The sequence below is a fragment of the Dasypus novemcinctus genome, chromosome 10 (genome assembly GCF_030445035.2).
Source record: "Dasypus novemcinctus isolate mDasNov1 chromosome 10, mDasNov1.1.hap2, whole genome shotgun sequence".
Taxonomy (NCBI): Eukaryota; Metazoa; Chordata; class Mammalia; order Cingulata; family Dasypodidae; genus Dasypus; species Dasypus novemcinctus.
This window is the reverse complement of record NC_080682.1, coordinates 55963-70992: the sequence shown is the minus strand read 5'-3', so window position 1 is coordinate 70992 and position 15030 is coordinate 55963. Positions and strand designations below refer to the sequence as shown.

Genomic DNA, 15030 nt, shown 5'->3' with positions numbered 1-15030 from the left:
CGAAAGGATGTTAGATTTTGTCAGGTGCCTTTTCTGCACTGAGATGATTATGTGTGTTTTTAAAAAACTTTATTGTATTAATGTGTATTTAACTGATTGATATTCTTATATTGAACCATCCTTGTATACCTGGAGTAAATCCCACTTGTTTATCATATAAAATCCGTTTATATATGGTGCACTTGGTTTGCCAGTATTTTGCTGAGGATTTTTGCATCTATATTCATAAGGGATATTGGTTTGTAATTTTCTTTTCTTGGGCTGTCTTTATTTGACTTTAGTATCAAGGTAATACTGGCATTCTAGAATGAGTTAGTAGCCATCCTCTCCTATTTTTGGAAGAGTTTGAGAAGGATTGCTGTTAAATATTGGGTATTCAGCAGTGAAGACATCTGTGGTCCTGGACTTTTCTTTGTTGGTAGGTTTTTGATTACTGATTCAATCTCCTTGTTATGAGTCTGTTGAGACTTTCTTTATCTTCCTATTTTTCTTGGAATTTGTCCATTTCATCTAGGTGTTGTTATTTTTGGCATATAATTGTTCATAGTACTCTTACAATCCTTATTTCTGTAAGGTCAGTTGTAATGTCCCTGTGTTTATTTCTGATTTTAATTATTTGTGTCCTCTCTCTTTTACTTTGTTGGTCTGGCTAAATTGATAAAGATCAATTTATATGATCTTTAAAAAAAAAGTCCTACTTTTGGTTTTGTTGATTCTAGTTTTCTAATCTTCATTTTTCTCTGTTCTAGTCTTTACTCTTTCCTTCCTCCCACTAACTCTGGGTTTAGTTTGCTTTTCTTGTTGTAGTTTCTGTAGGTGAGAAGTTAGATTATTGACTTGTGTTCTTTTTTTAATGTAGGCGTTTAGAGCTAGAAATTTCCCTCTGTGCACTGCCTTTGCTGCATCTTGTAAGTTTTCATATGTTGTGTTTTCATTTTTGTTTGTCTCAAGATATTTATGAGTTTCCCTTGTGATTTCTTCTCGGCCCATTGGATTTTAAATAGTGTGTTACTTAATTTCCACAAATTTGTAATGTTTTCCAGTTTTCCTTCTGTTAATGGTTTCTAGCTTTATTCCATTGTGGTCCCAGAAGATACTTTGTATGATTTCAATATTTTAAAATGTATTAAGATTTGATTTATGACTTAACATGTATATCCTGGAAAATGTTTCATAAAAGTATATAAAAGGATTACACACCATGACCAGGTGGTGTTTACTCCAGGAATGCAAGGGTGGTTCATGTGCACTTGAGAAGAATGTACATTCTGCTGCTGTGGGGTAGAGTGTGTGTGTGTGCACGCGCGTGCACATGTGTGTATATATTCATTAGATCTAATTGGCTAATAGTGTCATTCAAGTCCTCTATTTCTTTATTGATCTTTGGTTTACATGTTCTTTTATTGAAAGTGGTGTGTTGAAGTCTCCAGGTATTGTTGTAGAACTGTCTACTTCTCTCTCCAGTTATGGATCAGTTTTCACTTCATATATTTGGGGCTCTGTTATGGGGTTATGGGATATATATATGTTTATAATCATTATATCTTTTTATTGGATTGAACCTTTATCAATATATAATATCCTTCCTTGTCCCTTGTGATCTCTTTTGACTTCATCTATTTTGTCTGACAATAATTTAGCCACTCCAACTCTTTTTTTTTTTTTTAAGGTTTATTTTATTTCTTTCTTTCTCCCCACCCCCTTGTTGTTTGAGCTCACTGTATGTTCATTGTGTGCTCATCTTCCCCTTTCTGGAGTCACCAGAAACCAAGCCCGGGGCCTCCTGTGTAGGAGGAAGGTGCCTAATCATTTGAGCCACCTTTGCTCCTTCCAGTAATGCCTTTTAAAGAGAATTTTATTTTCTAGTCCCTGGACCAAACCAGGATCAGGTATTGCATTTAGATGTCATATCTGTTTAGCATCCTTTAATCTGAAACATTCCTCATCTTTTGTTTTTCTTGGTGTTGTCATTAAAAAAAAAAAAAATTCTCTCCCCTTCCTCCCCCCCCCCCCCCCCCGTTGTTTGCTCTCTGTGTCTATTCATTGTGTGTTCTTCTGTGACCGCTTTTTTAAATCCTTATCAGCAGCACTAGGAATCTGTTTCTTCTTGTGCGTCATTTTGTTCTGTCAGCTCTTCGTGTGTGCGGCGCCATTCTTGGCCAGGCTGTACTTTCTTTCATGCTTACGGGGCGCACTCCTTGCGCGTGGGGCTCCCCTATGCAGGGACACCCCTGCATGGCAGGGCACTCCTTGTGCACATCGGCACTGTGCATGGGCCAGCTCCACACGGGTCAAGGAGGCCCGGGGTTTGAACCGTGAACCTCCTATGTGGTAGGTGGATGCCCTATCCATTGGACCAAGTCCGCTTCCCGCACTGTCATTTTTGAAGGTTACAGGCCTGAGTTTGGGCTCATCTGATTTTCCCTGGTGATTAGATTTAAGTTATATATTTTTAGCAGGAATACCACAGAGGTGCTGGTGTATCCTTCTCAGTATATCCTATCAAGAGGTACACAATGTCTGTTTTAACTATGACCACAGAGTTATGGGGGTATCTGTCAGTTTCTTCTCTGGAAAGTTATAATTTCCCCCTTTGTAATTAATATGTATCTTATGGACAGATTCATTGAGATGACAATGCAAATACCCAGTTTCTCATAAAACTTTTTTACCTGCCAGTTTTAGCATCTATTGAGTCTTGGCTGAATCAGTGTTCTGATGCATTACTTTTAATCACAATTTTTTAATAAATGCTGATTAAGTACAAAAACAATTTGATTTATGACTTAACATATGTATCCTGGAAAATGTTCCATAAAAGTATATGGAAGGATTGTACATTATGACCAACTGGGATTTATGCCAGGAATGCAAGGATGGTTCATTGAGGCTTGAGAAGAATATACATTCTGTTATGGGAAGGAATGTCTGTGTGTGTGTGCATTGTTTGTGCTCGCTGTCTGTTCTCTCTCTTTGTTGTGTGCTCATCTTTCTAGGAAGCACCAGGAACCAAACCTGGTACCATCCCATGTGGGAGGAAGGCGCCTAATCGCTTAAGCCCTGCTCCTGTCTCTCATTGTGTTTCCTTGTTGTATCTCTTTATTGCATCATCTCATTGTATCAGCTCGCTGTCTTGCTTGTCATCTTTAGGAGGCACCAGGAACTGAACCCAGGACCTCCCATGTGGTAGGCGGGCACCCAATTGGTTGAGCCACATCTACTTCCCTCCAGCTCTCTTTTGATTACTGTTTGTGTAGAATATCTTTTTCCGCTCTTTTACTTTCAACCTCTTTGTGTCTTTGTACCTCAAGTGAATCTGTTTTAGACAGATCATGCTTTTTCATCCAGTATGCCAGTCTTTGCCTTTTAATAGGAGAGTTTAATCCATTGACATTTAAGATAATAACTGAGAAGGAAGGATTTACTTCTGCTGTTTAGCTATTTTTTTTCTGAATGTCTTGTATGTTTTTTATTCCTTAATTACTTCATTGCTGTCTTTTTTTGTATTTAGTCACTGTTTGGTAGTGTATCACTTTGATTCCCTTCTTCTTACTTTTTCTCTATAGTTTTTATTTTTATAGTGTTTACCTTTGTAATTACAATTAACCTACTAAACTAATAATAGCCTAGTTAAACTAGTACCAACCTAGTTGAGGTAGTATATAAACTCTCTATTCCTATGTATTTCTGTCACACCCCCTTTATGTTATTGTCTCAGATTACATTTTCATCTATTGTATGTCCATTAAAATATGTATAAAATGTTATTTTACACATTTGCCTGTTGCCCTAAATGGGAAGAAAGTAGTTACAAATCACTGGTATTTATCCACAGTTTACCAGTCTCTTCATCCAGCTTTGTCTTGGATGCTGTACAATGTTCTACTAGATGCCAGAGTTTCAGAAGAGTAGACAGTTCTGTAGAGACCAGTTCCTAGAGCTTCTTACTCTGCCATCTTCCCACCCAATCTGTTATCTTTTTAAGCAGAAACTAGTTTTTACACTGTATGCTACATTCTGCAGTTGTGCTGTTTTCTCCTTCAAGTATGTCCCAAATGCTCACAGGCAGACCTGCCTCTTGGGGTCTTTGGCAGTCTAAACTCTGAGAAACTCCAAGGGTGGGATGCCTTTTTAAAACAATTATTTTTAAGGTACTGGGACCAGGGATTAAACCCTGGACCTTATATGTGAAAGCTGGTGTCCAACCACTGGGCCACATCGGCTCCTCTGGGTGCTTTTTTGTATGTGTAGTAACAATTTAAACTGAGTGATTCGTGGACTTTATACCACATGTTTTGTGGACGATATATTCACAGTTTGATTAGGCAGTACTAACCCAGATTTTAGTAGTGCAGCAATATATATGGTATATTGTCCTTTCTAAAACTTGAAATATATTGAATTCTGAAGCACCTCCAGCCCCAAGAATTTAAACATAACAGGATTGTGGGTCTACACCAAAATTTATTTAAGCAGTTTCCTATTGATGGGTTATAAAAATAAAAAAAATACATACAATATAAGAAATAATGCTATAGTAAACATCCTTGTGTACACATTTTTTTTAATCTCCCCTCCTTTCTCTGTCCATTCTCTGTGTGTTCTTCTGTGTGTCTGTATTTATTTTTTATTTATTGCCCCCCTTGCAGCTTGCTTGTTGTCTGTTCTCTGTGTCCATTCGCTGCACGCTCTTCTGTGTTTTCACTTATCTCCCTTTTTGTTGCATCACCTTGCTGAGTCAGTTCTCTGCGGCGCTTGTGGGCCGGCAGCTCTCCGCAGCATGCAGGCGACCCTGCCTTCACAAGAAGGCCCTGGGATGTGAACCCAGGGCCTCCCATATGGTAGACGGGAGCCCAGCTGATTGAGCCACAGCCGCTTCCCTTGTGTACACATTTTTGTACACTTCTATAGGTAAGTGTTGGTAAATGTCAAGAACTTGCTTTCCAGGAAAATGCCAGTTACCCTCCCACTGGCAGTGTGGAGAGGTCATCTCACAGAGCCTCACCAATACCAGATAGCATCTGCCTTTTAAGTTTCTGCCACTCTGAGTGGTTAAAAGATGTATACAATTTTACATTACTGTAATGAAAAGGTGCAGCTTTTTGAATGTTTATTAGCCACTTATATTTCTTTGTATCTTATTCCCATTTTTGATTGGGTTTTATCTTTTTGTTCACTTGTCACTTGAAAGAGCTGTTTTGTAAATGAGCGATATTAACTATTTGGCACATGTTAAAAATATATATGGTGGTCAGAGGCTTATTTTTATTTTTCTCTGTACTAGCGCATAGTATGTAATGAAATGAAATGTAATTTGCCTGTCTTTTCTAACTTCAGTTGTCATGTCTGAAACATCCTTTCCTACCCTTAGGCATAAATCCTAAATTTTCTTCAAGAACTGTTTTTTTTTGTTTTGCATTTAAAGGTTTAATTTGTGAATTTTTAAAATGGAAGGCAGGAATTGAGTACTTTTCTTGCTGATAATGAGCCAGTTTCAATACCATTTATTCATTACTCCATTTTTTATGTTGTTAACCATGATCATGGAAGTTTCTTCTCAGAGCAGGTTGCAGCAGCTGGATGGCACTGGGCCAGGCCTCTGGGGGACGTGGGAGGTGAAGCTCCGTGGGAGCAAGTCGTGGCTCCTCCGTGTGGCTTGGCTGGGAGAATGAGCAGGACCCAGTAGGAAGAGACTGTTGAGTAAGTCAGTGGCGTGCTAGAGTAGCAAAGTAGGATGAGGACACGACTGTGTGGTTCGGGAGGACAGGTAAGAAGGGAATGCGTTTATAGGTTGAAGGCAAGGAGTGGAGACATGGAGGTTGTGCATAATTACTTTGAGAGGCAGGCAAGAAAAAGTGAGCCCAGACAAGCCTCCAAAGTGGGTGGGACCACGGTGTTAGATGTGGGAACAGGCAGGGCGGGAGGGAGATTCAGCTTACGGTGGGGGAGACGCATGCTCGGGCCTGATGGGAAGAAGTGCCTCCTGAGGTTGGATCTTTGGCCTCAGGTGTCGCGTGTGGGTAGGGCCCAGGGCGTCTGACACTGGCCCCTCTCTGTCCTGGGTGCTGTTCCAGGTGGAGCCTTTTGCCAGCTTATCTGAAGCCGTCTGCAGCTCAGTGCCCCGTGTGCTCATCAACCGTGATCTGGTGGGGTCCTTCGCGTCAAGCCCTCGGAGCCAGGACGTGGCCCAGTTGGGGGATGTGGTGCACAGCGTTGAGAGGCTGGTGAAGCTCCTTGGCTGGACAGAAGAGGTGCGGGATCTTGTTCAGCGGGAAATGGAAAAGGTACAGAATCAGAGCGGGCCCATAGGCTGCTGCCCGTGGTCCACTGACCTGGTCAAGACGGTAATGGTGGTAGCTTGTGTGGGATGTTACTCATATACCAGACACTGACTTGGGCCCTTCCCAGGCTTCTGCCTGGGAGATCGTCACCACCACCATTTTCGAGATGAAGACATGGCCCTCAAGTGACTGCTGTCCAGGCCACATGGTTAATTGTGGAGGGATTTCAGTTCCAGGCAGTCTGGGTAGTCCCTAAAATAAAACTCACACTCAGAGCTGGTATGTGATTTCTGAGATGATGCAGGGTAAAGGAAGCTGAATTCTCTGCACTGCGGTGCTTCTAAGCAGTGAGTCTGTGTGAGAGCCATTGATTGGTTTTAATATTCTGAGGGTAGAAAGCCAAAGAACCTTGACCTTTCTGGCCAAGAAAAGATGTAAGAGCTCCTATAAACAAGTGAATTTACAGAAAATGCAGTTCCCCATGAGAATCACGTAGAAATGGATGTGAGGGTTGTCTTCTATGGGAGGTGGCAGTAAACAGTTAAAGCCCAGAGCTGTGTGTGACACTTGCCTCCCCAGGACCCTCCCCGTCTCTGCTAGAAAAAGGCCCTCAGCCTCTGGCCCCATTTCTGCCAAGACCAAGCCAGAGAAGAATGCACAGCTCACTCAACAAGACGAAACATAGAATGTCCTGCTCCACACGTGCTAGGTGTCACCATCACTGGTTCCGCCTTTCAGTCCAGAGCTTGGCCCTTAAGGATGAGGTGCTGATGCCATTTGTTCACCTCATTATTTTACAAAGACTGTCAAGTGCCAGAATTGTGTGCTGGGCCACTTGACCATGAAGGCAGAGGGTCCCAGGCTTTGCCCTTCTAAAAGGACAGTGACAGCCAGGTGACTCCTGGCTGCTACCAGGAGAGCCAGGGACCTTCTTGGCCAGGCTGACCTGGCTGGTTTTCCCAGTTCTTATTGCCCATTTTTGACCTATGCTACATTCTTATTTCATGGAAATTTATGATTTTATTTTTTAAAAAGTCACTGAGAGTAGTTAAACAGAGAGGGATGAATTTGTTACTTTTCCAATTGGTGGATGTTTTGAGCATGTGAGAATCTATGTCTTGATTTTTGTTTAAAATCCCTAGAATGAGGGTCTCCATTTGGCTGCTTCTCCCCCAGACCCACCAGGACCGTTATAACATGACACAACAGCAGCATTTGTAAAGAGAAAAACTTCCGTTATAGAAATATTTTGCTGGTCTGTAGCCAGGTGCTTGTACCCAGGCCCTGGCCCATGAGACCTGTGGCCTGTCTGGTGTTGACAGAGACCACCACTGTCTCCCCACTGTGTTGCAGCTCGACGCACAGGGCAGAGAAGGCGGTGGGGGCCCACATGCGAGTGGTTCACACCAGAGCCACATCCCATAGCCGGTGAGGCCTCCTCCCTGAAGACACAGCTTGGGTAGACGTGCAGATTTTGGCCGAAGCAGGACACGTGGCCTGAGGAATAGAGAATGGACCAGTGACTGGACGGAGGTTGCCGTGGGACCATCTCGGCCGGCCCTGCCAGGGACGCGAAGGTGCTGCCTGGCCCACTCTTCTGCAGTTTTAACTCTTCATTCTGCTGAAGCTCTTCCAGTGCCCACGTGAGGAACTCTTCAGTGGCAGCGGCTTTCTTCTGAGGTGGCCCTCTTGCCCGAACAGGCTGTGGAGCCCTAGACTCGGTCTGCAGAGCAGCCTCAGCATCGCTGTTGGCTTAGAAACGCCCGGGCTCAGGGCGTGGCACCTGGCCTCGGTTCCCCAAGTGCAGTGCTGGGCCTGGGCACCCGACCAGTGTCATGAGTAGGGCTCCTTTTAATTGCGCAGAATCTGTCCCTAGTTTTTGGCATGAAATAGGTTTTAGTGTAAAAATTGGGATTCCCTTCATTCTTCTCTTGAGAAGGAATGCAAATGTTGGCATTGAATGTGGAGGTCCTGGAGACTATGTGGATGTTTTCATCCCTATTGGAAGTCCCTGAATTCACCCTGGAGACAGGCCAGCACCTTCCTCCCACCCTGAGATCCGTGTTCACCCCAGGCCCTTCAGAGCACCGGTAGCCCTCTGAAGGCCACTGGGTCCTGCTGCCTCTCCCCCAGGACACTTTTCACACCAGCCTCTCCATGGACCGTTCCAGCAGCTTTCTAGGCGGTCTCCCCGTTGCCATACTCTCAACCAGGCCTTTGTTAGAATTCCTAACATGGGCTGCATTGCTCTAGCCCTCACCCTGCAGCTCCCCAGACCCTGCTCCAGCCAAGCTGTGCCCTCTGCTTCTGCTCAGCCTGGATGGCCCCTCAGGAGGCCCTCCCTGGCTCCTTCCCACCCACACACGCCCTTCTCAGCACTTGGGCTCACCAAGAATCTGGCTGCTTGGACATTTCCTCCAAAAGATGACACTTCATGCTCCTCACGGCCAGCTGAGCTCTGGGGAGTGAAGGAATTTTACCCACGGGCACACAGGGGCCTGTGGTCTTGCCCCTTAACTAAGACGTGGGTGATGCAGGAAAAGCGGAATACTAAAAAGAATCAAACTAGTTCCTGTGCTACTTAAGGTGGCTCTTGCTTGGAGCTTTACAGATAAATTCACACACATACTTTTGCCGAAAACTTCTTTATTTTGGGGTGATGTTTCTGAGCTATTTGCAGTGCACTACAGAATCTTGATTGATAGTTTAACAAGGGGTGTTTTTCCTTCATATAAACACTTAGTGTTTAAGCTAGTAGGAGGGTCGAGATTCAACTGTATCACAATAGGTGAGAACTTGCAGGAGATGACAGCGACTGGCCAAGGCAAGTCCAGTCATGCACCCAGGGGGACAGAAACATCAACAGCAGGTACAAAGTCCTTCCCCTGCGAAACACAGCACTTGCCTGGACATTGGCTGCAGGCAGCACACCCACAAGCTCGTGACTCCTCGGCCACCAGCCCCACCCTCCCCCAGGCTGTCATCTTCACACGGGCTCCTCTTGGCACACATAAAAGAACTTGTTTTGTTTGTAGAAATAAAGGCTAAATTTCCTTATAGTAGGACAAGCTCCTCACAGTCCTAGAGATTATGAATTGGACTGAAGGCAAATCATGACCAGACCTTTGAGAATAATGAGAAAGGGTCTCCAGACTGGAAGGAGGGGATGAGGCCTCGTGGCCCAGGGGCCGGAGCTTCCCAGGCTGTGGCTCCGAGGACGTCTCTGGAAGCAGCACCAGTTCGGACAGGAGGGCAGAGCTGCAGCCTCAGTCGGGCTCTGAGTCGGGGTCTGAGGAGAGCTGCCCCTCTGTGGCCTCACACATGGCGTCCTGCAGGGACGTGAGGTGGCCCCGGGGGCTCATGCCCATGGGTTGGATGACTCTGTGCCTGTGGAGGAAGGCGGTGGCAGGCTGGGGTGGGTGGGCAGTGGCAGTCTGCTCTCCTTTACTGGGGAAGCCTAAGGGGAACCCGATGGGGACCAGGCCTGAAACCTGACTGCTTCCCACTGAATTTGAGGCATTAAGCAGTGTCTCTAATTCCTCTGGGTCTCTGTCTTGGTTTTCTATAAAATGGGCACAATACCGACCTCCTTTGGGTTGCTACAGAGAACAAATGAGAGCTCATTTCCCTTCCTTGGGATTCCCAGGACGAGGGGTTTCAGCGCTCAGAACGGGCCTTGCTGGTGTCCTGAGGGCCGCCCCGTCCTGCCTCCCTGGGTCTGTCCTCAGCCTTCTCCCCCGGGGCGGCCCCTGCCCCCACACACCTGGAGAGCTTGTCGAACATGTTCACCAGCCTCATGGCCTCGTGCTCCTTCTGCTCCTCTGTCATGCCCGCCATGGGGTTGGGAGGCTTCTCTTCCAGCCGCCCGGTCACTGGGTTTATGCTGGTTCCCAGGAAGGGAGTGTGGGAAACGCATCAGTGCCGCTCCAGGGCGGGTCCTAGCTCTTCCCGCACAAGCCTGGCCTAGCGAGAACTTTTTTTTTTTTGGGTGGGGCTGACTATAGGAAGAAACCCCCCCAGACAGGCTCTGGGCCCTTCTGCCTTGCTCTCGGAAAGGAACGTTCTGACCTAAGAAAAGCCACCACTTAGGAAAAGATGCCGGACTGAGGACCACCTTCGCCGCCCGGACCGCCCAGCACCCAGCCCTGCAGGGCCCACAAACCCCGTGAGGGACGCACACCTGGCCTTGGCCTCCTTGTACTCCTCTGTGTCCGTGTCCTCATCCTCTGAGTACTGGCCCCTGGCCTGGCCCCCTGCCATGAGGCCCCGGGCAGCCAGCAGGCCAGCGGCGTTCCCAAAGCCGGTGTACTTGATGAAGCGGGGCACTGGGGGTGGGTGGGGGTCAGTGTCCCACTGTGGCTCCAGTGGAGGTGGGGTGGGGTTTCTCGTCTGGGCAAGGGGAGGGGCAAGATGGGCACATTGACCCTGCTCACCCCATCAGTGCCCCAGCCCTGGCCAGGGAGGGGCAGGCAGACTGGGAACCCCACTCACCACTCTCAGAGCATAGGACAAACAGGAACTCAGCTGCCACCCTCTTGACATCTGTGTCCAGGTGTGTCATGAGGCGGACGAGCTTGTTGCGCAGCAGCTCGCCCACCTCGGGCCTGGTCTTCACGTCCCGCAGTGGGGGCAGCACCTGGGAAGGTGGCCTTCCCTCAGTCCCTGTGACCAGGGCCTCATCCCACCCCCCAGGAGGGCTGGCTTCAACCCGCCCTGTACCTGGGCCTTCAAGAACTTCCTGACTGGACGGTGCACGCGGGCACACTCTGTCAACACACTCAGCACGGGCGCCACGCCCTCCTTCAGCCTGTGCACCTGCAGAGGAGCCTCTGTCACCCAGCGGCCACCCAACCCTCCCAGGCCTGCCCCCGGCGCCGCTCCCACACCTGCTGCTCCTGGCAGCAGGGGCTGAGGCCCCAGGGGGATGTGGACGCATCTCAAGCCAGCCAGACGCTGTTCTGCTGAGCCAAGATTCTGTGTGGCCCTTTGTCTGGATTTTTAACCTTTTTTGAAAGTGACTGTATTCCTGCTTTCTGTTCTTTTTTTGAGTAATCTTCTAGCTAATTTTAGCAAGACAGGTGTAGCTCGGTAGTTAAGTGTCTGTTTTACATGTATGGGGTCCTAAAAGAAATTGTTTAGAAGAAAAACTTTTTTAAATGGGCACTTAAATGTTTTGTATTTAAATAAGCAGCAGCAGGTCCCATGAGATCTCTCTGCCCCAGGAAGTTTCTCCACTTCCATTGGCCAGGGCTCCCTCAGAGCTACAGGCGTAGCTGACATAGAGCACGAACTTCCCTTCCTCCCAGCGTTCCCGTCACTGCCCTGGCCCCACACCAGCAGCAATGGCCACAAGGGCAGAGGACACAGCCACTGGACTCAGTGCTGTGCCCCACCCTGACTTGGTCACGCTGCCCCGTGACCCGCCCTGTCTGCAGCCAGCTACACGACTCCACCTGCTATTGCTGGCAAACTCCCAACCAACCACCCCAATTCCCTGTGGTACAGCTGCAGGAATCAAAGAGGAGGGACTGCCCAGAGGCTCCTGTGGGTTCCAGGGTTACTGGAGAAAGCCAGGGAGGGGCAAGGGGCACTGATGCTTCTAACAGGAGCCACCGGAAGCCTGGCTGCCTGCGCGTAGTGAGTCTACGGGTCTGAAGGTCACAAACGAGGGCTGGGGTTTTCCCAGGACCTTCCAAGAGGTATGCCACAAAAGATTTAATATATATAGGGCGGCAGACTTGACCCAGTGGTTAGGGCGTCCGTCTACCACATGGGAGGTCTGTGGTTCAAACCCCGGGCCTCCTTGACCCGTGTGCACTGGCCTATGTGCAGTGCTGATGCGCACAAGGAGTGCTGTGCCACGCAGGGGTGTCCCCCACATAGGGGAGCCCCATGCGCAAGGAGTGCACCCTGTAAGGAGAGCCGCCCAGTGCGAAACAAAGTGCAGCCTGCCTAAGAAGGCGCCACCCACACAGAGAGCTGACACAAGAGGACACAACCAAAAGAGACACAGATTCTCATGCCGCTAACAACAGAAGCGGACAAAGAAACAAAACGCAGCAGATAGACACAGAGAACGAACAACTGGGGTAGGGGAAGGAAAGAGAGAGAAATTAAAAAAAAAAAAAATCTTAAAAAAAAATACATGAGTGTTTTGTGAGACTCTGATAATCAGGCTGTTTTGACATTGTGTCCTTGTAGGAACCAGAAGAAAACCTTCAAAAGGGGAGAATTTCCATGCTTTTCAGGGAAGGTCTGTCTCATGCCTGGCCGGACCACAGAGGTGAAGAGGCTCTGCACACACCAGCACGATGGTGCTGAGCAGCGATGTGACCGGTGCGGAAAGGCCAGGGTCCCGGGGCCCCTGCCTACCTGGTCTAGACGCTTCTCCAGAAAGCCCAGGAGCACACGGATCACAGCCACGTCCTCTCCCATGAACTCGAGGGAGCCCACGTGCAGTCCCGGGGTGATCAGAACATCCAGACACTTGAGGGGCAGATTCCCCAAAAGATTGACTGCGTGGCTAGAGACAAGTGACCAGGTGAGAGCGGGGAGGATGGACAAGGTGCGATCCCCAGGTGCCCACCCTGCTGAGCCACACATGACGTGAGCCAGTGTCTTGGGACCGGAGGGAAGCACCAGCCAGGTCCCTAGTGCCTGCTTTGCAGTGCATGAGGGGGAGGGGAGCATACCTGTAGACCACCCCCACACCCCACCCTCTTTCTCTGCTGGCTGGCACAGAGCTTCAGGCGGTCTCTGGTAAGCAGGTCACAGAGAACAGTGGAAAGTGAGTGACCACCCTGGCATCAAGGTGCAGGCTGGCATGCCCTTCCCCCTTGGCCTAAATGTCTATGAAGAACACTTGTCAATCCCACTGGACATACGAGAGCAGACTCCGGGGATGGAGCCCAGGCTCCCAGGTGGTTCTGATCTGTACACAGAACCAAGAAATGCTAACAAATCATCAGAACAAGCTTCCCAGCCAGTTACGGCCAAGGAGTGCCTCTAAGCCCCAGCCCTGCTCCAGTCAACCCCACAGCCCCAGGCTCCTCACCCCTGGAACTCCTCAGTCCGGTCTCCAGCAGCAGACACCATCACACAGCGCCGCAAAAGGATCCCCAGGTGCCAATAAAGGGCGGTATCTTCCTGACCAGGGAGAAATAAGAATCCCAGTCAGGACCCCACTTACCTGGGAGCTGCAGCTGTTGCCAGCTGAGGCTGTACCCTATGACCCTGCCCTACCACTGCCACTGTGACTGTGAAGCTGCATCTCTCCCACTGCACACCTCTTGGGTAGTGAGGCTGACAACAACCAGTGCTGTTTTCCCCAAAGTTCCAAGACTGGATTCCCAAGAGCACACCTGCAGGTTCCCTAAACAACACACACCTGTAGCTCCTGAGCTTCCAGACTGGGAAATGCCCCCCACCTCCCTCAGAAACCTCTGAGGCTCCTCCTCGGAAGGGCCCCTCTTTGGCCTCCCCGGTCCTCTCTACATGTGACACTCTGCTTGAAGGCATACAGCAGGTCGCACGGCCCCTGGGTTCGGGGGCCTCACCTCGGCCTCCCTCTTGGTGGGCTCGAAGGTGATGTTGAAGAGCACTTTGAGGACCTCCATGGCGCGCTCAGTCTCCTGCGCGGGAAGCAGCTCAGGGGCACTGTCCTCAGGGGCCGACCCCAGCGTCAGCTCCAGCGTGTCAGTCAGCAGGCGAACTCCTTGCAGCTCCTCAAACAGCTGCTGGCGCACATCTGTGCGCAATGCGGTTAGCAGGAAGAGGAGCCGCAGGTCAAAGAACTGGACGTCATGCGGGAAGCACCTCTGGCCATAAAGCTCCACGCGCTCTGCCAGCTTCACCACCAGGCGCGCCTCGGCTGCCAGCTCCTGCACCGCGGGGCTGCTGAGCACGAGGTTGCACAGGCACTTGAGGGACTCGAGTACAACGTCCATAGCCGTGTCTGGGGGCTCGGGGGCAGACCCCTCAGAGGCGAGGATGCCGGCATGGCGGGCCAGGGCCTGCAGGCTCTGGCGGCTGGTGAACCGGTCCAGGCACCTGCGGTCCCGGGACAAGATGCGGATACTCTGCAGCCAGGTGAGGCGGTGGGAGTGCGGCAAGCCGTGCTCCAGGGCGGAGACCAGGAGCTCCGCCAGTTTCTGTGGGCAGATGGAAGAGCGGGTGCCCCAGGCCTCAGCCCCTCCACGCCCCGCCTCCGGACCCACGCCCCCGCCCTCGGCAGACACCCACCTTCCGGTCTTCCTGTTGAGCATCGTCGAACGCGAAGACCTGGGAGTTCTGCAGAGAAGCCGGGTGGGTTCTCGGGACACTGGCGCACGCAGGGGAGGGCCGGTCCCCGCCGGGGGTGCCCGGTGGGTCTGTCTCCAGCGCCCCCGCAGCGCACAGTCCCCCAGCGTGTCCCACAGGCGTGGCGCCGCCAAGCGACGTACAGTCAGCACCCCTCGCCCCGCCACGCTCAGCCCACAACGCGCACTCGCGCTTCGCACCCCACCCCCTCCACGCACTTCCCAGGGCCGCCGCTCGCGCTCACCTCCCGGTTGTACGAACGCAGAGCCTCTATAATCACGTCTTCCTGACCCGTCTCCATGGCATCTGCAACCGCCCCGGGCTCCATGGCGCCCCGGACGCCGGAAGGATCCGGCCGAGGGCCGTAAATGAGCCCGCTCCGCGGCGCCGGCCCCAGACCGACCCCGCCCTGCCCCGGGAAGCCCGCGTCGGGCGCGCGGGGGAGGCCGGG

The 15030-nt window shown here is 50.1% G+C and overlaps 2 protein-coding genes across 13 annotated transcripts in view; one reads left to right on the top strand and one right to left on the bottom strand.

Moving 5' to 3' along the window:
• SIRT3 (sirtuin 3) overlaps positions 1-9343 on the top strand; it is a 27468-nt gene extending 18125 nt beyond the window's left edge. For 6 of the 12 annotated variants that reach the window (XM_071217864.1, XM_071217863.1, XM_071217862.1 and 3 more), the window contains 2 exons: positions 6075-6284; positions 6409-6556. In XM_071217864.1, coding sequence (XP_071073965.1) covers positions 6075-6284; positions 6409-6537 — 339 coding nt within the window. In that variant the 3' untranslated portion in view covers positions 6538-6556. Of the gene's footprint in view, positions 1-6074; positions 6285-6408; positions 6557-6860; positions 6995-7634 lie in introns of those variants that run through there. The other 6 variants (XM_058304846.2, XM_058304843.2, XM_071217867.1 and 3 more) reach the window with 4 other exon arrangements.
• RIC8A (RIC8 guanine nucleotide exchange factor A) lies at positions 8911-15030 on the bottom strand. The gene is made up of 10 exons (XM_004474907.5): positions 14824-15030; positions 14523-14570; positions 13838-14431; positions 13336-13427; positions 12654-12804; positions 11001-11096; positions 10773-10917; positions 10462-10606; positions 10045-10164; positions 8911-9668 (listed from the first exon to the last, which is right to left on the bottom strand). Exons 1-10 carry the CDS (start codon positions 14905-14907, stop codon positions 9548-9550), a joined length of 1596 nt encoding a protein of 531 aa, XP_004474964.1. The 5' UTR covers positions 14908-15030; the 3' UTR covers positions 8911-9547.

What these genes read in the sequence shown, in the direction of transcription:
- RIC8A (XM_004474907.5), bottom strand. Translation starts at nt 14,907, where the DNA reads ATGGAGCCCGGGGCGGTTGCAGATGCCATGGAGACGGGTCAGGAAGAC. An exon ending in TGCGTTCGTACAACCGGGAG is followed by an intron (nt 14,571 to 14,823) that starts GTGAGCGCGAGC and finishes GCTTCTCTGCAG; the next exon opens with AACTCCCAGGTCTTCGCGTT. An exon ending in GGAAGTTCTTGAAGGCCCAG is followed by an intron (nt 10,918 to 11,000) that starts GTACAGGGCGGG and finishes CCACCTTCCCAG; the next exon opens with GTGCTGCCCCCACTGCGGGA.